The following is a 22,652-nucleotide window of genomic DNA, read 5'->3' as shown; positions in this document are numbered from 1 at the left end:
TCTGCCTCGGCCTTGCTAAGGGTAAAAAACTTCTATTTCTTGCTCATCTAAGATATCATGACAGAACCCAAAATAAAGCAGCACGCTGATGTGCTCTTCCTGTCAATAACATTTCCGACCTAGTCTGCATCAGTGTACCCATGAAGTCTCACATCTCCGGCAGTATATCTCAGACCAAGATTAATCATCCCATGCAAATATCTCAGCACATGCTTAGCGACGACTCAGTGTTCATGTAGAGGCTCAGTCATGAATTGACTCAAAGTGTTAACAACAAAACATATGTCCAAATGGGTGTTCACAAGGAACATCAATGCCCCAACCAACTATCGATACTTAGAAAGACTTGCCAGGTCAGGTCCTACAACATCTCCACATAGCTTCTTGAAGTTCATCTCCATCAGTGTGGCCGTGGACTTGCATTCTAACATTCCAAATATTTCCAGTAGTTTCACCACATATTTTCCTTGTGAAAGGAAAATCTCATCAAGCCTTTGCCACACCTCTAAGCCCAAGAAGTAATGCATCAACCCAAGGTCTTTCATTTCAAAATCAGAGCCCAACTCCCTCTTGCACTCGAGCATCATAGGTTCACTACCTGTAAAGAATAAATCATCAACATATTGAACCAAAATAAGGGGCATACCTTGGACCAATTTGAAGTAGAGGTTCGGGTCAGCGCTTCTTTTCGTGAATCCAAGCTTCATCAGGTAGCTATCAATATGAGCATACTAGGCTTTGGGGGCTTGCTTCAATCCATAAAGTTCCTTCTTCATCCTACAAATGTGAGTCTTCCTGTCATGCACTTCAAAACCCTGTGGTTGCTCAACATATACTTCTTCCTAGAGTATGCCATGAAGAAATGCAGTCTTCACATCCATCTGGTGAAGAGTCCATCTTTGAGTAGCAGCAAGTGCAACAATTGATTGAATATTAGTATAGCGAGCAACAGGTAAAAATATATCATCATAGTCCTCTCTCTCTTTCTAGGAGAAACCTCTAGCCATGAACCTCGCCTTATATTTCTCTATACTTCCATCAACTCCATGTTTGATCTCGTACAACCATTTAAAAGTCACAATAGGCTTAAAGGTCTTGGAACCACCTCCTACAGATCATTTTTCATAATAGACTCATTCTTCGGCCATAACATCTTTCCAAACCTTCTCTTTCACTGCTTCTTCAAAGGTGGGAGGCTCAACATGTATGATGGAGCTCATAGCCACAACATATCCCTGGTATTAACATGGCTTCTTACTTTCCTTGAAGGTTCCTCTAGCAACATGTTTTTTAGCGTCCTGTAATGTATCACGAAGCCAAAGTGGTATCTTCTTGGCATGGGGATCACATGGAGGAGGAGGATCCAAGGGGTCCATGGGTTCCATGAAATCATCAGCGACATCTTCTCAGGTTCAGGCATAAAAGGACCTTCTAGTAGGTCCATGTCATCCTCCTTTTCAACAGGAGGAGGTGGAGGAATGTCCCTGCTAAACTCGATACTCCTTTGACTAGGAACATATATTTTAAAAGCTTTATAATTATCACAATATCCAATAAACATACGTTTCTTTCTTGTGGCTTTCAACTTCTTCCATTTATCCTTTGGCACATGAAAGTGCATGGGGCATCCAAAGATCGTTAGATGTCCAACATCGGGTTTGATACCTGTGAATACTTCTTCGGGAGTCTTGTCACCCAAGGCTTGATGAGGAGTCCTGTTTTAAACATAGGCTATTGTATTGATGGCTTCTCCCCAAAGGAGCTTCAGTAACTTTTGATCACGCAACATGGCTCGACAACTTCCATGATGGTCCTATTCTTCCTTTCAGCCACACCATTCTGCCCGAGATTAGAAGGTACAATTGTCTCCTTCTTGATTCCAACCTTCTTGCGAAAGTCAAGGAACTCATTAGAAGTGTATTTTCCACTATTATTAGACCTGAAGACCTTGATCCTTTTCCCTGTTTGATTCTCTATTGGTGCCTTGAAATCTTGGAACATATCAAATGCTTCGTCCTTGTGCTTCAAGTAGAATATCCATGTTTTCCTGGAGAATTCATCCACAAAGATTATATAATATAGATAACCACCAAGAAATTTTACTGACGTGGGTCCACATAGATCAAAATGTATGAGTTGTACAATATCACTGGTTCTATTTTTGCTAGAAGGGAATGGTCCTTGAATTCTAGATCCCAAGGTGAGTGCATCCCTCATGCGAGATTCCATAGGCCAACTGAGGACCTTTGCTCTTATGAAAGCAACTCTCATACCTTTGTCTTCCAAGGCAGATATAGATACAAGGTTCTTCTTCAACCCTGGTACATTCATAACATCATGAAGATGTATGATTTCCCATAATCCAAATGAAATGTGACAGAACCAAAAACCTTTACTGGACAGGTAGAATTATCTCCAAGAATGATTTTCAAGTTAGTTTCCCTCTCAACCAAGTTTGAGAGGACTTCATGATACCTAGAGAAGTGTTTAGAGGCCCCACTATCTACCAACCAACTATCAAACGAATCCAGAGGAGAGGAACTAGAAAGTGCAGAAATAAGAATATATTCAAATTGAGTAGCAACTGCATTATTTCCATACCTTTAGTTCCTTGATCTATTTTGAGGGCGATGGCCTTCTTCACGATCACCAGGAGCATCTCTTCTTCTTCTATCATTGAACCTGTTGTTGTTGAATCCACGATTGTTATTGTAGTTGGACCTTGGAGCATCTCTCTTTTCCAGATAGTCTTGGGCATAGTGACCATGCTGGTGGCAATTGTAACATTCAATTTTCCTTAATCTTCTTTTGGAATTCTTACAATCTGGAGTAGGATTTGCTGGTGGCAATTGTAACATTCAATTTTCCTTAATCTTCTATTGGAATTCTTAGAATCTGGAGTAGGATTTCTAGAGTTAGATGGACCTCCTCTTCCTCTCCTCTTCCTAGCTTGAGCAACAAATGCAGAGGGTTCTCCTTTTTCATGTTTTTGAATTTGCCCTTTAGAAATCATCCTGGTCTCTTCCTAAGTGCACTTGCCAACCAACTCATTAAATGTCGGGAACTTGTCATTGTTGCTTATAGTTGTAATGAATGTCTCCCAAATAGGAGGAAGACCTTGAAGGGAAACGAGTACTAGCTCTCTATCATACATAGATTCTCCAACTGTCAACAATTGACCCTTGAGTTGTGATAATCTCATGAAGTATGATTGCACAATGTCCCCCTTGTTCATCTTGATGTCCTTGATTTGATTTTTCAAGGAGAGAACTTGATTCAAATTGTTGACCTTTTTGACCACTGGAGTGGCACCTGAAGATTTTTTGAAGACTCCATACCCAAGGGTGTATCAAAAGCTTCAATGTACCATTAGAGTTCATCATGTCATCAAATTTTTTCAACTCTACTTCTTCTTCTCATCTTTTTCTGTTGTACTCAAATTCTACAAGTCTTGTGGGGACAATGTAAAAGTGATACTAGTATGAGGATTTGAGTTATGTAATAGGCCTAGGTAACTTGGGACCTTGTCATCAAGTGAGTTTACTCTAGCAATTTTTTTTTTTTCACTTGGTTAATTATCATATCCTTACAAGGACTTAATAATTAATTGAGTTTTTTCCCTCCAAGCATAACCCCAAAGTCAGAGCGTGGCTTGATGGTGAGGCCTTGGGTGAGTCCTAGTGTCTAGGGTCATTTTATATTATCATACTAGATGACACAAAAATTTTCGTGGAATTTGATTAGGCCTGGGGGGTCATTTTTAAAATTTTCCGCAGGGTGAAATTGGAATAAATTTTGTATATGAAATGTAATAAGTGATGTTTAGAGAAGTTGTATGGGGTATGTGTGATCAAAATTACACCTCTCACCCTCAACTTTCTACTATGACACACTTTGAGGGGTTCAAAATGTGTTCTAGACCCTTAAAAACCACTTTCCCTAAGTTTAGTAGGAAATCTGGCAATAAATTAAACCAAAAATAATTAAATGGAGAAGAATAAATAGTTCCATGTGACAAAATGACATGGAAATGACTTAGAAATTATTTCAAGTCAAAGGAATGAGTCAAAGGACAAGTAGAGGATGATTTGGCACCTTGCATCATAAATACATGGCCCACTCAAACAAAATCAAATTTTTGGCATTAAATGAGGAAGTTGCTTACTTGGAAATTCGAATTTGTGAAGTTAATGTACATTTGGGAGGATTTGGCAGAATATTTGGTGGCGATTTTTGTGGGAATTTGTGCCCACATGGGTTCCCACCCATCTACACTTGTCATTCCTTCATGAACCATGGGTTTGCTCAAGGAGGGACTTGTAGTGCCCTAATTCCTAATTTGCAGTAACCAGATAGACACGCATATGAAATTTGAAAACAATAATACATAAAATTGAAATCTGCACTTACCTGAGCTGCTTGCCGACTTCCGATTCCGCTTTTGAACTGGTAATCCTTTGATTCAATTTCGAGATGGCCAATACCACCCGACCAGACAGAGCAACCTGGTTGCCCGATCCAGAGAAGCTCTCCACAGAGGCTCTCTGTCCCTCCGTGCCCAGAACTCAGATCACTCAAAGCTCTTCCACTGTAAAATCTCTTCTCCAGGTTTCCTGCTAATGAGTCTATACTTCTCTTGTTTTTCCGCCCCCCTGCTCCTGGCTCAGGCTTCTGCTATATATCCCCTCGCCTGGCGGTGGCCGCCCTCCCACTTGCAGCCACCGCCTCTCAGCATTCATGTCTCTCTGCGATATTTCTTTGTCATAAATCCTCAGTAGGTAGGGTAGTCTTTATGAGTTCAGATATTCTTTATATGATCCATTATATCTGATATATATATAGTTTGATTGATATCTACGTTGACACGTTATTGCATAAGTTCATAACTTTAACTTATATATATATTCATGACATTTCTTTAATACATGGTATAACTTTAATGATATTTCTTATAACATTTCATTTAATATATTTTATAAACATTAAATGATTTTTCCTTATAACATTTTATCAAGTATATGTTATAAATATTTAATGATATATATATATACTTATAACATTATATTTGTAAAGTCTAACTATATATCATAAAATTTAATGTATATATATAGATATATTCATATATTATAAAGTTTAACGTTTTTATTAATGGGTCAATTAGATGGGTCGTTACATACATTCCCCCTTCTGAAAACTTCGTCCCGAAGTTAGAGCTTTAAGTTCAAGGTTTTAATAGGTATGCCCTTATCTATCCAGGTCCCCAAGCTATTCAAACTCATCCTTTCCTCCCTAATCTCTTCTGCTCCCATCCTATCCGTCCTCTACTAGAGTATGCCATGGCGTCGATTTACTGACCTCACCATTCATAACACGAAGGTAACAGCGTCGGCTATACCGACCTGATTCCCAGTAGGCATCCAGCAGTCATCATCACACGTCTAGGGGAGCGTGACTCGCACAGTCCTCCCGTGACTCCAGGATTCGGAGGATAAACGGTGGGTAACACCTCCACCCCTCCAGTAGTATCAGGGCTACTCCCTTATCATAGAATCACTTTGAGCTTTAACTGATCTGAGTTCTGTCATCACGTGGTCATCTCGAAAATTGGATCAATTATCTGCACTCATAGTTTATCTGCCAGCTTACCTGCAATCTTACACTTACCCAGCATTTGTAAAATGTGCATCAGCATATTCGAAATAACTTATGTATTATCTACATATAACAGAATTTTGTTTATTTCCTATGCATGTATTCTGACTTTTCTATAGGGTGTATTCACTTCTTGTCTTTTATTTCAGTTGCTCGTTTTGACATGCATAAAATAAAACAGATTTATATTGTTCAATTTCTACCAGAAGTAAATTCATTTGACGGTCTTAATCTTTACTTCAACATTTATAATTTAGTAATATAATCACATATATTGTTTTGGTATCCATGTACCAGCAGGAATTAAACACATATTATTTTGGTATCCACGTACCAGCAGGAATTTTAAACATGTATTATTTTGGTATCCACGTACCAGCAAGAATTTAAACATATATTATGCGGCAAAGTTTCATGTTTATCACTAATCATTCAAATGTTTTTGGTTTTCTGACAGAGGTGAAGTAAATATATATACTAAACATAGTGTAAAGTTCTTCAAAATGGACATAAACTAGGGTATCTCTGACATATGTCCTCTGTATTCTCCCAAGTCGCTGATCCAGGACTATACTTGTCCCACTGGACCTTAACTTGGTCCACCAGGCGGTTCCTCAGCTGTCGAACTCTACGTTCCAGTATACGTAACGGTTCGACCGTTATGACTCCCTCGTCCGATACCTGCAATTCTTTCCACTGGATGTTATGAGATAGATCAGCTACATAATGCCTTAATACAGAAACATGAAATACATTATGAATTCTATGCAAGTGAGGTGGCAGGGCAAGACGGTAGGCCACAAGTACAACTCTTTCCACGACTTTAAACGGTCCTATAAATCGGGGTGACAGCTTTGTCCCTTTTCCGAATCGAATAGTACTTTTATTTGGCTTGATGCGGACGAAGACCTGGTCCCCTACTTCATACTTCCTATCAGATCGGTGAGCATCAGCATAACTCTTTTGTCTATCCTGAGCTTCCTTTAACCGCTGTCTAATCTGGCTGACCTGCGCTTCCATTTCATGGATTAATTCTGGCCCTATTATTACTCGATCTTCTAACCTGTCCCAACTTAACGGTGTTCTGCACGGTCTGCCATATAAAGCTTCAAATGGAGGCATTCCAATCGAACTGTGGTGACTGTTGTTGTATGCGAATTCAACCAAGGGTAAATACTTTTCCCAGTGGGATTGCTGATCCATTACGTACATCCGCAACATGTCTTCAAGTACTTGATTCACTCTTTCAGTTTGCCCATCAGTCTCAGGATGGTAGGCAGTGCTTAAATTTAGCTGAGTACCTAAGGCTGTTTGCATGCACGTCCAGAATCTGGAAGTGAATCGCGAATCTCTATCGGATATAATCTTCTTAGGTACTCCATGATATTTGATAATTTCGTTTATGAATACTCGAGCCACGTCAGCAACATCATAAGTATCTTTTACCGGAATAAAATGGGCGCTTTTTGTTAATTTATCCACCACTACCAGAATGGCATTGTGTCTCTGAGAAGTAAGAGGTAGTCCAGTGATAAAATCCATAGAGATGGTCTCCCATTTAGACATAGGTATGTCGTGGGGTTGTAAGAGACCTGCTGGGTGACAATGATCTGCCTTTACTTGCTGACATTCCATACATTTTGCAACAAATTGAGCGATATCCCGCTTCATGCCTGCCCAAAAGAAGAGTTTCTTGGTATCCGCATACATTTTCCCTACTCCAGGATGAGCACAATATACGGCTTTGTGAGCTTCCCCGAGGATGGTATCTCGAAGATCTTTATCATCAGGAATGTACATCCTTCCATAGAATCGCAAGATCCCATCGCTTTCTAATTCATAACCCTCGAACTTAGATTCTTTTGCCTTAATCCCCTCAAGACTTGCCCTCACTTTTAAATACCAGCTGTCTTTTATAAGACGATCCAGCACTCGTTGTCTTAAGTCCACTTTAATGGGTATGAGAGAAAATATCCGGGGTCTCCTGCTTAAGGCATCGGCTACCACATTTTCCTTTCCCTTAATATATGATATTCCGAAGTCATACTCACTTAGGAATTCACTCCATCGCCTTTGCCTGGCATTTAAGTCTCTTTGGGTGAACAAATATTGTAGGCTTTGATGGTCGCTTTTAAGTGTAAACTTTCGTCCCACCAAATAGTGTCTCCAGATCTTTAAAGCTAGCATTACAGCGGCCAATTCTAAATTGTGAGTAGCATAAAGTTCTTCATGAGGTTTTAGCTTTCTGGAAGCATAAGCTATCACTCCCCTGTCCTGCATTAACACTGCACCCAGCCCTTGCTTGGATGCATCCGTACATACCGTAAAGTCTTTGCCCATATCCGGGACTCTTAGGATTGGCGCACTAGTGAGTAGTCTTTTGAGTTCAGAGAATGCATTATTACATTCCTCGGTCCACTCATACTTAACACCTTTACGCTGGAGGGTTGTGATTGGCTTCGCGATTTTGGAGAATCCTTCCACAAATCTCCGGTAATAACCTGCTAAGCCCATAAAACTTCGTATCTCATGTGCATTTCTCGGTATTGGCCAATCCATGATCGCTTTTACCTTCTCAGGATCTACTGAGATCCCTTCACCTGATATGATGTGACCCAAATAATGAATCTTTTCCTGAAAGAAGGAACACTTGGACAGTTTTCCATATAACTGACGTTCTCTAAGGCAGGACAATACTAACCGCAAATGCTCCTTATGCTCTTCTTCATTCTTGGAATAGATGAGAATATCATCTAAAAAGACTTGTACAAATTTATCAAGATACTGACGGAAAACACTGTTCATAAGATTCATGAATACGGCTGGCGCATTTGTTAACCCAAATGGTACCACAGTAAATTCATAGTGCCCAAAACGTGTCCGGAATGCTGTCTTAGAGATATCATTTTCAGAAATCCTTAGCTGATGATACCCTGATCGAAGATCAATTTTTGAAAAGACAGAAGCTCCTTTCATTTGATCGAAAAGATCATCGATTCGCGGCATAGGGTATTGATTCTTTACTGTAGCTCGATTCAAGTCCCGATAGTCTAAGCATAATCTTAAGGATCCATCTTTCTTCTTCACAAAAATTACAGGAGCGCCCCAAGGTGAGGTACTGGGCCGAATAAGCCCTATATCGAGTAGTTCCTTCAACTGGATTTGCAATTCCTGAAGTTCTGGGGCTGTCATTCTATAAGGCGTTTTAGAAATCGGTTGGGTACCGGGCTTTAACTCAATAGTGAGATCCAATTCTCTTACCGGGGGTAATCCAGGTAGTTCCTTTGGAAATACATCCGGGAACTTGGCTAACACCGGATATTGTTCTAAGGACGGTCCCTTTTCCTGGCTTACTTCGTGAATTGCATAAGCCTGACAACCCTTTCTTAAACAACGCTTCACCTGCATTGCCGAAATGTAGCGCAAGGAAATTTCTCTCTTGATTCCTTGAATTTGGATTACTTCTCCCTCATCATTTAAGCCCAAAATCCTTTTTCCATAACAATCTACCCACGCCTGGTGAGCTTCCAGCCAATCATACCTATGATAAGATCATACGTCCCTAGGGCGGTGACGTAGACTTTTAGTTTAGTCGAACAGACCCCTAGGTCAATTTTGCATTGATCCACACTCAAGCCCACGGTTTGGAGTTCTCCTGAGGCCATTTCCACTTGGTGGAAATCATTTTGTCTACGAGCTGCCAGCCCACTTTGTTTAATGCATATGATGAAATGAAACTATCTGTGGCACCAGTATCAAATAAGATTGAGTTTTACACCATTGATAATACCTGAAGATTCCACTACAGTGGATTGATGGGCTGCTTGGTCGTGGTTGACTACTGCATGAATTCTATGATTACTTCGCTTGGCTGATATCGGCTCCCTCCCAGTGCTTTGCAATATGTCCGATGACGCTTCTGGGCAGTTACGCTGGAAATGCGGCCCCCCACATCCCCAACAATTGAGCTGCGTTGATCCTCTTGAATTAAGGTGCGAGTTTCTAGAGAACGAGCCGCGTCCTCCCATGTTGGTTCCTCTCGCACCCCTTCCTCTACCGGTAGTCCCTCGCGATGCCCATGGTTTGGTGCTGGACGATTCCGCAGCTATAGTGTTTACAGCCATGGGAACTCTTGTCCCCATACTTGGGGTAAACCTGTTACCGTAAGGTGGCCTCGAGCTACCTCCTCTGAAAAGGTTCCGGGGAGCCTTCCCTGGAAGTCCCGATTGTAAAGACCCTGCTGGCCCTATATCCTTTTTGATTCCAAGGTGTTCTTCTGCATAACGGCTACATTCAACTGCCTCGGCTACCGATGATGGTTTCCACATACTTACCAAGGCTCTGATGCGAGGGTTTAACCCAAATATGAAGCGTTCAACTTGACGTTCATCAGAGTCTAAGTAGGGAATGTATTTTACCAGCTCCATAAACCTTATTTCGTACTCTTCCACCGTTTTACTTCCCTGAATTAGTGTATGAAAGGCTCTGGCTTGCTGCTGTTGAAAGTATGGAGGTAAATACTTCGCGCGGAACCTTTCCTCAAACAGATCCCAAGGAACGTTGTCTGATGTAAGATGTAGCTGCTTTTCCAGGTTTCCCCACCAAATCAGGGCACTTTCCTTTAGTTGAAACACCGCAATTTTTGTTTTTGCTGAAGGCGAATATTCTCTTAACCTAAAGCACCGGTTCATCCCCTCCAACCATGCCTCAGCGCGTTCACCAGCTCGACCTCCTGAAAATTCTGGGAGTCTAATTTTCTGAAGCTCTCTTGAGATGTCTTCTCTCGATCCTCTGGGCTCCAAATTATGTGGTTCCGCTGAACTGGTGGCTACATGCTGAAATTCCTCTTTGTTTTTAGCCTTAGTTGATTCCTTTAATGTTTCCAGCAAGGCCTCCAAAGAGTTCATTATCACAGTCAACTCTGGCGTTGGAGCGTTTGATGTTGACGGTTGCCTTGGTGGTGACGAGGGTGAGGGGGATGGCGATGGCGACGGTGGCGGCATTAATGGTGATGATGCTGCCTGATCACGTCGTCGTCGCTCATACGTCTTTACCATCGTAATGGTCCCTGAACACAAATAAAATGTATATATATATATAAAAAAATGGAAGCGGATAACCAAATTTTAACACACCAATTTCTTTGCAACTTCACATTTAAAAACGGGTATAGTTTTGCTATTTTTACCCGCTAGGCGGATCTTACTGGTACCGAGGTCAAGGAGGGTGGCCACGCGACCTCCTTGTCCTAATGCAGGGTTTTCTAAAAATGAATAATGCAGAAGTGCATGTTTATTAGCCCCTAAGGTAAGACATCTAAAGTTTATTTACCTAATAACATCCCCAAAACGAAAATGTTAGCTTTTCGTTTACAATGTACATCGGTAACATAACTGTCATACCTCAACCTGTCTATAACATTTAAGGGGGTCATCTGTATCCATACCCCGAATAAATTACAAGGGTATGTATTAAATCTTTAGTTTGTATGATTACCAGCATTGACAACTTGGCAATAAATTGCAAGTAGTTTGCTATTGGTTCTAATATGCTGGTGCCTCCACTGATTGGCGCATGAAATAGCTAATTGAATTTCCAAAAGTCAGAAGTAATCAACTCAGAAGTAGAGCTTCCTCCAGGTGAAGGGAGTGTGCTAACTGATTGGTTTCCTGCCATGACAAAACATATGGCAGAATGTCACACCTTTATACAGATGAGTACTGATTTTAATGATTGCACAGATCAACGCTATAGTTGCTCTGGGCAGAGGAATTTGAGGTACTTTTATAGCACATTAAAATATATTATTTCACAACAGTTTGATATAAATATAATAATATTAAGCGCCTAATGAGTGATAGGGGCTGGCCATGGATTAAAACATGAACCACTATTATAACATATAGTTTTTAATGGCTACCAGGATGCATACTCAATTTAATTGCTGAACTTAATTTATTTAAGTATATGGCGCTCTTAGCATTACACAGTCACAATCTCGGCATGATTGTGACCTCACAGTTATACATTTGGCATTCTAGACATAGTCAAGATCTTGGTGAAAATAGCAGTCATGATCTTGTCCTTTTATGAAGACAAGGTCCTGATCCTTATCTCAGCGTAGCTATCATAAAGACCACATTGTTATGATCTCAATAAAGGTACAGCAATGGTGACCTCAATGAGGGTACAACAGGGATGATTTCAGTGAAGGTGCAGCAGTGGTGTAACTGTGATGGAAACTGACTTGTAAGAGGAGGCTTAGATTTAATTAAAAGTTTAACTGTCTTTCATGAAAAGAACGAATAATCTAGGGCATGCAGTTAAGGAGTTAACAACATTTCTCACTGATGGAGTGCACAGGCAGTGAACCTTTAAACAGAGGACAGCCGCTTGCTTGCGTGCATTGTTTCTTTCTTTGAGCAGAGGATATGATTTGTGGATAGTTTATTTCTCTTGGTTAGAGTTTTACAGCTATGGACTATGATTTTCCAATTATGAACAGTGTTTTTTTTTTTTGCATTTCTGACTCCTAACTTAGTAACTAAAATAATATTGCCTACTGAAATATTAAGTATAAATCATAATTATCATCACTGGGCATGTCTATATCACATGATCCATACATTGTACTTTATTTATGGCAGTGCTACATGATTGCACATCATCACTGCACCTAAACACTATATCTATTTCCTCAGTGCACACAGATACTTCTGTAACACTGAGTTAACTTCAACAAACCCTAATCCAGTAAAGTAAACCCAGCAGATTTATACAGTACTCAACGTAGATCACAAGAAGGACATACTCAACTTATTACCACAAATGGAGAATCATTGTGTATTGTGCTTTAGTTGTGCATATATAAAGATATAATTGTTTGAACAAACTTGATGTAATTTCCTGTGTCTTTATAAATATCAATATTCATTTATTTAAGAGATGCACACACACAATTTTATATGTTCTTTCAAGGCGCACCATGCCAAAGCACATTATAACAATACGACACCATAAACCGAATAACTGTCCAACATCGACACAACATCAGATTATATGCTAGCTAACATGGTACACGGCCTGTTTCATTTTAATTTAAAATAAACTTGTAATCCTAGAAAATTTGCGTTCAACATTTTTGCATCTGCGAGGATTCAGAGTTCTAGTCCCTAACTGCAGAGGACCCAGAAAAGTATTTGAAAGACAGAACAGATATCAGAACAAAGGATGTAGTACCCTTGTTGCTGGCATTAGGGCACAAGAGATAGTCTAACCTTGTATTTTGTGTAAACTAAGGCGAAGCACAAAGATATAAAAGAAGACTGGTACTGGATAGGGTGGATGTATTTTTTTTTTTTTTTTGCTGCCAAATGTTTCAGCTGTCATTTATTGATTTAAGCTCAGTACTTGTACCCTGTAACAGAGTTTCCTATCTCATTTTGCCATAGGTTGTTGCAATAATTCAATTGACAAAAGAACATAGCAGTAGTGTTAAAGCCATGGAACATGTACAAGAAAAAAAAAATCCATATTCCTTTGACGAATTGAGATAGATCCAGTCGAAGTATAAAATTCAAATAAAAAGAGTTTATACAAGGTGATCAGTTATTGCTTCTCTGGATTCAAAATAAATTAACAGGTCTGGAAGTGATGTAATTCTGTAAAAATGTTTTTAAATGGTCAGAATTTGATAATATAAAAAGTTAGATAATCCGTAGTTTTAAATGAATATTTGATGATCTGAATTGATACAACATTGGAAAAAAAAAACTCAAAAGGCCATTGTTACATTACGTATGAATCTTGGATTACTGTAAATTTCTGTTGATATTTAAAACTTCCTCAATTCTAATCAAATTTGTAGCTTGAAATTTCTTGTAGAAACCTATATTGGGAAAATCGATAGCTCTTGGAAACGCGATAGCTCTATTGACTCTCGAAAATCGATAGCTCGACCTCCCAAAAAAAAACGTTGATGCTGATCGAAAACTGAATTAGGGATCCGTAGTCGATATGACGAAGTCTTATAGGAAAGAGCCAAAGGTAAAACTTTGACTCGAAAGAATGAGAAAGGAGATATATTAAATCCGCATTAGGTTTTCCCGCGATGTACTGTGGGTTCACCGAAAATACCCTGCCAAAGGAGCATTTCGTCGAAGGCTAACAGAATGGATCGGCAGTTTTGTGTCAGGTTGTGATAACTACGCCCCAAGTCCAGCAGCGTCCATTGACAAAGCTGGGGTTCGAATCCTGCCGTCCACGGCAAGAAAATTCTCGGTGCAGGTCATTGGTCCTGCGTTCTGAGCTTGCTTTCTATAAGGTGATATAGATCTTCGATTCCGTGCCGGCAACACCCTTCAAGTTATTTTGCTGTCTATATATTTATAGAGTGAAAGTCGTATTGCTTGCGCATACTGGGGAGAACCTCATGTCGTCGGATTTTATGTGACCTGCGGCCACAACATGATTCCCCTTCATTTCTTCATCTCTAAAGAAAGACGGAGCAAACATTTCATCGTCTTTACAGAACGAAGGAGCAAACATGACCAGTACTAACGAAGAGTTTCGAACCCGAAACCCATCGTCCACCACATACTATAATTAAACCCTGCTGTTTTCGTTTTAAATTTCGGATGGACTCCACAGCGCAGGTGGATTTGTTTTTGGATTCTCCAGATGGATTTCACACCACAGGTGGCTTGTTGCCAATTCATTCATTCATGGGGAAATTCGTTAACGGATACATAGAAGGAGAGGAAGCACGCACAGGAGCGTAGGGTTGGGAGGTCCGAAGGTTTGAACAGGGCTCTGATACCATGTGTAGTGCCCTAATTCCTAATTTGCAGTAACCAGATAGACACGCATATGAAATTTGAAAACCGTAATACATAAAATTGAAATCTGCACCTACCTGAGCTGCTTGCCGACTTCCGATTCCGCTGCTGAACTGGTAATCCTTTGATTCAATTTCGAGATGGCCAATACCACCCGACCAGACAGAGCAACCTGGTTGCCCGATCCAGAGAAGCTCTCCACAGAGGCTCTCTGTCCCTCCGTGCCCAGAACTCAGATCACTCAAAGCTCTTCCACTGTAAAATCTCTTCTCCGGGTTTCCTGCTAATGAGTCTATACTTCTCTCGTTTTTCCGCCCCCCTGCTCCCGGCTCAGGCTTCTGCTATATATCCCCCCGCCTGGCGGTGGCCGCCCTCCCACTTGCAGCCACCGCCTCTCAGCATTCATGTCTCTCTGCGATATTTCTTTGTCATAAATCCTCAGTAGGTAGGGTAGTCTTTATGAGTTCAGATATTCTTTATATGATCCATTATATCTGATATATATATAGTTTGATTGATATCTACGTTGACACGTTATTGCATAAGTTCATAACTTTAACTTATATATATATTCATGACATTTCTTTAATACATGGTATAACTTTAATGATATTTCTTATAACATTTCATTTAATATATTTTATAAACATTAAATGATTTTTCCTTATAACATTTTATCAAGTATATGTTATAAATATTTAATGATATATATATATACTTATAACATTATATTTGTAAAGTCTAACTATATATCATAAAATTTAATGTATATATATAGATATATTCATATATTATAAATTTTAACGTTTTTATTAATGGGTCAATTAGATGGGTCGTTACAGGACTACACATTCCTCAAGGAGATCTACGTTGGGCACTTTGGAAGCATCAATAGATGTGGCATCTCTTGGCTTGGTTGTTGGGAGTTAATTCCCTCTCATTTCACACTTGGCATTTCTCATCTCTCCACATGGATAATTCGAGTTTGCTTGGAGATATCCTGATGGCCACATATGGAATTTGATTTGGAGAAGACTCTACACTTGGCATCTCTCATCCACACTTGGAATCTCTCATCCACACTTGAAATTAAATTTCTTTCTTGGGGTTTCCACCATGGCCATCTGTCACTTGGTTGCTACATTAGGATTTTCTCCCATTTCTCTATATAATAGAGCTTTGTGCTCTCACTTTGTATTATTGAAAACGAGCTATTGTACTTGGGAAAGCTCTACTCTTATGTACACTCATGGTCTATTGCAATAAAAGACTTCGTGATTCACATATAAGGTGTTGTTCTTCTTAAGCATGGTAATATCTTGATCATTGTATTTCATTTTCAACTTATGCTATTGTGTTCATTAATTTCCATTATGCTTTTAGAGATTTGTTAATGTGTAGCTATCTCACATTGGCATTTGGTTTTGAGAGTTTGCTCTAGATAGAAAGTTTTAGTTGATTTTCCGATAAATCTCTAAGATCTCTTTATCATTGGATTTCTTTTAACCCTTGTGGATCTAATGTGTATTTGAACTTGTGTAGAGACATATTGGATCAAGCCAAGTGTGAGGGGAAATTCTTGGAGGAATCATCCCACTCTTGAGCAAGTTCATTGAAGAACCTGCATTTGTCATTTCCCAAGGCCTCATCTTATGATTTTCTGTTTTAGGGATCCTTGACTTTTAGCCCGTGTTTCAAAATCCAATTTCATTTAAAATGATTTGTCTGAATTTCTTGTGCTAATGACGATTTATTTTGCTATTGAAGAGCATGTTGGAGATTAGGCAAGGAAAGGAGTTTTGCTCCAATTCCTTATTCTAAATTTTGTAGAATATCTGTAGATAATATTTGCTAACATTCCTATTTGTTTTACACTAAGTTTGAGTGTGGGTTTTGTAGAAAATTCAGATTCATTTATGGACTATGCTCACCCTTTGTGTTGACAGGATCGAGGAAGCTAAAGTTTGAAACTCTAACCATTTGTTGTAGGACCTAAAGAGCATTTGAGCATTCAATTCAAGGAGGACGTGGACATTTTGGGACAACAACAAACTAGCTTGGCCGTAGGCCTTTTGGTCCTTGTAATTTTCAGATTTTAAGTGTTGTCCATTGGCCATTATGGTTGGCACTTCTTGGAAGGAGACACTAGTTCCTAAGGATCTCTATCTTGTAAATTTCTCCTTCTTCTTTGGGACAGCCCATTAAGAGGCCTTCTACTCATTGTAGAAAAGCTAATAAAAGATCTATTTTTGTTGTGGGAGCTTGGGTTTACCCATGGCATTCCTTCTCTCCATTTAGGGAGAGAAATATATGGGTGGATTAACTTTTGCATTCTCTTGGTTTCCATTTTAATTGCATGCTTAAAATTTACACAACCTCATCATCACATTTTATTTTGCATGCTTAATTTGGGAATTTACACAACCTCACTCATCACATTTTTATTTTTGTTTAGATAAGTTTGCTACAATTCAACTTAAGGCTTTGCATTCTCTATTTTATATATTGCTTTGAGCTACAAACACTTTACTTTGAGCAATCTACTCTTCACATGCAAACATTTTGATTTCTAGCAAACTTTAATTTTGTTTTCTAATTAATTTCCATCTAGTGTAACAAATTGTTTCATGTATACTTGAGTTCATGCTTCATTTCTAATGGCACATTGTTATCTTGAGTATTGGAGCATTCTATTGTCTACTTGAAACAACTTTGTTTCTCAAGCAAATCGATTGCATCATTCTAATTTACTTATAGGCTAATCTCCGTTTGAAAGTTATATTTGCAATATATCGCTGAGCATCATTTCCTTACTTTGAATCATTGCAAATTTAATATTTCTTTGGGAGAACTTACTTGCATTTCATTTAGGCATTTTAGATTAGTTTGCATTACTAGTTTACCTCCAAGCATAAGCTTGATTGATAGACATTATAAGGAAAATACTTCCTTTGAAAATTCTTCCAGCTGGTACGAAGTAAGGTAAAGAGTGTGTGACTCTATAGTTATGGGGGTGGCTTGTCCCCTTGTAGGAATGAAGGCACACACTGGCTCGTAACACTAAGGGTAAGGATATCATTAATGACATCGCCGTGTCCTCAGCCCTTCTTTCTTACAGTCACCCCAATTTTTACCCTTTGGAAAGAGTTCAAAAGGAAGATCTCTCACTTAGATTAGGCATATAGCTTAAAATTTACCAAGATAATTGCATCTAACCTTAGTTATGTGCATTTCGTATTAATACACTTTACTTTTCAAGCTATTTTATTTGCAAATTATTTATGTACTTGTCATGATGAAAATGTTTTGAATTGATTATCTCATTTGGGTGAGTACCATATTGTTCATTTTGCAAAGTGAAGTTTTAGCTTGTTTTATGTTGCAAGTTATTTTATTTGCCTCCTTACATGATCTAGCATTGTGAATGATTATATTTTGATTATTTGGAAGCAATTTTAAATCTTGCTAACATCTTCTTGATTGACAGGGTTACTTGTGTTTCATTTTGAAACATTTCATTTTAGAGCAAGTGTTATTTATTTTTAAGTGATATTGAAGGCACTGGTCTTATATGATTATATTTGATTTATGTGTTGATTGTTATTGAAGTATATTTATTTTCATATTTATCTTCATATTTGCTCATAATCTCATGTAATCCAAATTAACCTTGACATCTCTTAGAAACCTCACATCTCCTTTTTAACTTAGTTTTTCATCTAGGGACCACCCCTCTTAGCTTGCCTAGGAGAGATTTTAAACAGAGAGAGTTGGGAATAGGTGACAACCCCATCTCTTAATTTTTCCACCAAGCACACCTTGTGGGGTTAAATTATTTTCTCACTAACTTAGGTGTGTGTTTATAGGCGGCAACAAAAAACCTCATACATCCCAACCAACTTATCATAGATATCTTGGGACTTCTTCAATTTTGCAATGTAAGCAAATGACCTCTCAAAGAATTAATAATTATTTTCTTAGCTTTGATCTCACTTTTCTTGTACTTCGCCTTGGTAGTAGCAGGAGCATTTTCTGGAGGCTCAGGTACCTTTCCTTCCACATATTCCAAAACATAATTTCCATCCAGTGTCACTTCCAACCTGATCTTCCAAGCAACAAAATTAAATGAATCATTCAACTTCTTTGCATCCTTGAAGTGTGAGTAGACATATTGACCAAACGACTTCTTCCAAATAGATTCCTTCAAAGGTGATTGCTTGTCTCTTGTCTCCTTGGGTTTGTCTTCATCTCAGCTCTGATACCATGTTAAATTTTCACTATTCTATGCTTAGCACAATCACTTATTCCAATTTTTCTTCAATTAGGAATCAATTTATCCAATATAATTCAATCTTCTTGCAACAATAAGAAATTGTAGATAGAACAATAAATCCAACGCATAATAGAAGACAACCAAGAACAAAAGAGACAGTGTTTGGTCAAAGACCAGGAAGAAACCCCACAAGGGGGAAAACCCTTTTCAAAATTCTTCTTCCATTAGATTGTCATCAAATGTTCAACAGAGAGATACAATGTTCCAATTCATCAATAATGAGTCAAAGGTAAACAACTTTGATTATCCAATTCAACTAACCGATATCTAATGAGAGATGAGCCCAAAAGTCAAATTTGATCCAAAGTCAAACTCTGCAATTTCTAGTCGAAGTCAACATCAGTCAAAGATGCCCTAACTAGTCAATGGTCCATGGTCAAAGTGCCTCCAAAACAGATCGGTCAATAGTCAAAGAATGCAGCCTTCCAAGCTCGGTCAAACCCAACAAAAACAGTCAACAAGAACTCGGTCAAATCGGAGAGAAGATCTGCTGTCAAACTTCATAATTTCTGTGGTCAAGGTCTGAGGTCAACCTTGATCTTCTTTTAATTTTTTCCGTATATCGTTAAGCAATTATATTTCAGAAATTCAACCATAAAAGTAGTAGAATAGAAGAGATCACAATGCACAAAGAGAGCACAGGATTTACCTTGGCATAACCCACTAAGGGGAAAAACCCAGAAACCTTTTCAAAGAGAAATTCTTCTTTTCAACAAGAGACACACCTAGACCTCTAGTTAACAACTAGGTCAAACTGACCTTCAACAAATCTATGGTCAAACCTAGTCAACGCCCTCCAAGTCAAGCTTCCAATCTGACCCAACAACTCGTCCTTCTGTTCTTCCCTAGGCTGAATTTCAGCCTCCTAGTAAATGCCCAGAAACCCAGAAATTCGGCCCTGCAATCTGCCCAAAAAATTTTGGCTCTGCAACTGCAATTGCTCAGAAAATGATGGGAGTTGGAGAGAGAGAAAACTTCCATATGTGTGAGATCAATAGAGAAAGAAAGAGATGAATTCATCCTTCATCTTCGTCCTCCTTGTCCTTCACTTGGATGCCCAAAAGATTCTTGCTTGAGAGAGATTGAATTGCTGCCTTGTGGAGGAGGTCGAACTGTCTTTATATAGTGATCTTCTGGGTCGAATGGGTGTGTCCTCTGCCTAGGCCGACTTGACTTGGAGGGAGGCCGACTTGACTAACTTTGGAGCCAAAAATTCAATTTCAAAAATTCAAATTTTCTTCTTTTAAAAGTCCAAATGGACATGACTCAATTTTTTTTTTTGGGACTCTGGCATGAAGAACATGCTTTACAATAATCAATATAAATACATCAAGGGCCAAAATATACATTATGAAGATCAACCATAGTTACAAAATTCAACACTTTAATTATGACAAAAGAATGGAGGTTTATAGCCATTCCTTTTTCATGGCCTTACACTTAAAATTCTTGCTAATCTTTTGTTAGATCCTTGCACTACTTATCCTTTTGTAGTACGCAATGTTTTGGGTTCTGTAACTTGAATCCTATTCCTCTATAAAGGATGTTTTTCACGAAGAATAAACTTTACTTTCAATTGTTTCCCTTAATATAGGGAATAGATTTGGAATGCTCCATGAACATTCTTTCGTTTTAACACACATGGACATTTTCCCCTGCTTAAGGTCATGAAATTCATTGACCCCTTCATAATAATTAGCAGAAAATTATCTCCACTCAAAGTACCTCGTAAACTGCTTGCAGGTGATCTCCCTTTTTGTACTCTTGTTCACTCTCCGGAAGTGTTCCACCACAATGCAGCCTTACCTGTCAGGTTATAAATGGATAATTTACTTTTTGGTACCCTAAATAATCACAAAGTCGGAAATATTTCTTCATTCCCAACATCCACACTTCAACATGCCTATTGGTCTTTATCTCTCCATTGAAGGTAGGTGGCTTGTTTTTTCTGAACTCCATTTGAAGACTATCCCAATGGCATCTGTGTCTGTTGTGTTTTTCATGAGACTTGTTTGATAATTCTAATGAGCTAGAAATAAAAGAGATTTCCTCAAGCTGTAAATTTTTTAACTATCCTTGCTTCTATCCTCATCGCTTTGTCCTTTCATCTGTTAGGTTCACCTCTGCATTGTTTTCAGGCTTTGAAATGGTTAGTTATTGACCCTACCTCTTCTCTTTTCGAGCCTTCCACTTTATCTGAGTAAAACCCCTTGCAGTTTTTGGTAGGTCAACATGCAGTTCTCAATTCTACATCCATTAGATTGTATTTCCACATCTCCCATGTTCACCTTATGCACACATGGTAATTCTGCTCATCCTGGGACTCATTTGTGATGCAATTTATTGTTCTACTCGAGATTCTAAGGTTTTTTCTATAAAAAATAAGAAAACCTAAATTAAAATCTCAGATCGTTGGTTAGTTCACCAGCTTGTCCTCCTCGAGAACTCTCCAATGATTGGACATTGGTAGACCTTGTGTATTGGTGAGGGGTTTACAGCTAAATGCTTTTGGATGTTTCAAATGGATCTACATAGTTATTATATTTCTTTATTGATGCTCTGGATTGGGGAAGAGAAAATTTGGGACCTACAGGGTGTAGTTTATGCCAAATCTTGAAAGCTGCACTAAAGGACAAGAACTAAAAATCTTTTGGTTCAGGGTCTGAACAATAGAATTTTGGGTCTCCAGTCTCCAGGACAATTGTCCTGGAGTTCCTCACCACATTCTATGGGTTGATAACTTTCCAACAGTGGGCTGCTTGCCTCAAACAGAGTTTGTATGCTAAAGTCATGTGCCAAGCAAGGTGAGGGTTCAATATTCCCCATAAGGCAGCGACATCATCTCACCTTGATTCACTCAAGGGAGTTGGTAATGTATGGGAATCCACTAGAAACTTCTAGAAGCATTGGAAAATCCAAAAACACTGACCCTAACAGTCACGGAAGGGAGTAAAAACTGTAGCCAAAAGGTGGGAAAGGCATTCAGCCACAACTTGCTTGACTAAGTAAATGTGTTCACTTCTTTCTGTATTTTTCATTTAGTCTATATGCATTTTTCCCTTGTAAGGATTTGTAAAGGAGAAATCATTTATCTCTATTTTGGTTATAATTTCTGTCATAACATTGATCTATTATGTTTAATGTTTTTTCCTTTTATTTGTGGCTTGAAAGCAATGCTCTATTACCAGCTTGGATCTTTCTTCCCTAGCTCTTGAAGTAATTCTTCTCCCTCTTTGTAGAGCTAAGTGAATGATATTTTCCAACCTAAAAGCCAAAAATTTACTAAATGAAATTAAGATAGGCAAGGGAACATTGTGGAAGGCATCCCATAAGAATATGGAAGATTAGAGGAGTTTTGTACTTTTTTAATTCTACAGATACCTTTTTCTAGTTTTGAACTTAAAGTGTGCTATTTATGATGTGCAGGGAAATGAGAAGGATTATTTCAAATTTCGATTGGGTTCAAAACAGGTACTGAAGTTATATCTGTCATGATCGATTAACATGTAATTTTTCCCAAAATCAGAGATGATGTGGCATGGTCGTCTTCTATCTGTTATCTTATATTTTATGGTATAACTTTTGTGTGTTCTTTGAAGATGTTCATTTTCATTTTAAATTATGGCATTACATGATTGTCGCATCTTTACCCCATCCCATTTTCCAAAGTTGTATGCCAAAAATATGTACTTATTTTCATGCAGGATGGGCCATGTCTATCCATACAATATTTTGTACACACGTCAGAGTGCAATCCATAATTGGAAATGTAATTAAGATGGTAACATGAGCATTGACCTCGATTAGGTGCTTGTGTGTAGTAGTAAACA

The 22,652-nt window shown here is 38.6% G+C and overlaps 1 protein-coding gene across 2 annotated transcripts in view; it reads left to right on the top strand.

Annotated features, from left to right (window-relative positions):
* The window catches only part of LOC149201567 (peptidyl-prolyl cis-trans isomerase FKBP19, chloroplastic-like), a 359,273-nt gene that overhangs the window by 237,622 nt on the left and 98,999 nt on the right, over positions 1-22,652 (top strand). For both annotated transcript variants that reach the window (XM_089402958.1, XM_089402957.1), the window contains exon 7: positions 22,249-22,293. In XM_089402958.1, the coding sequence (XP_089259084.1) occupies positions 22,249-22,293 (45 nt within the window). The remainder of the gene's footprint in view (positions 1-22,248; positions 22,294-22,652) is intronic.

Source organism: Pinus tabuliformis, chromosome 2_1 (genome assembly GCF_031772625.1).
Source record: "Pinus tabuliformis cultivar Carrire ecotype Pingquan chromosome 2_1, CPIR1, whole genome shotgun sequence".
Classification (NCBI taxonomy): Eukaryota; Viridiplantae; Streptophyta; class Pinopsida; order Pinales; family Pinaceae; genus Pinus; species Pinus tabuliformis.
The sequence above is the reverse complement of the archived record's forward strand: the minus strand, read 5'-3'. Positions and strand labels throughout refer to the sequence as shown.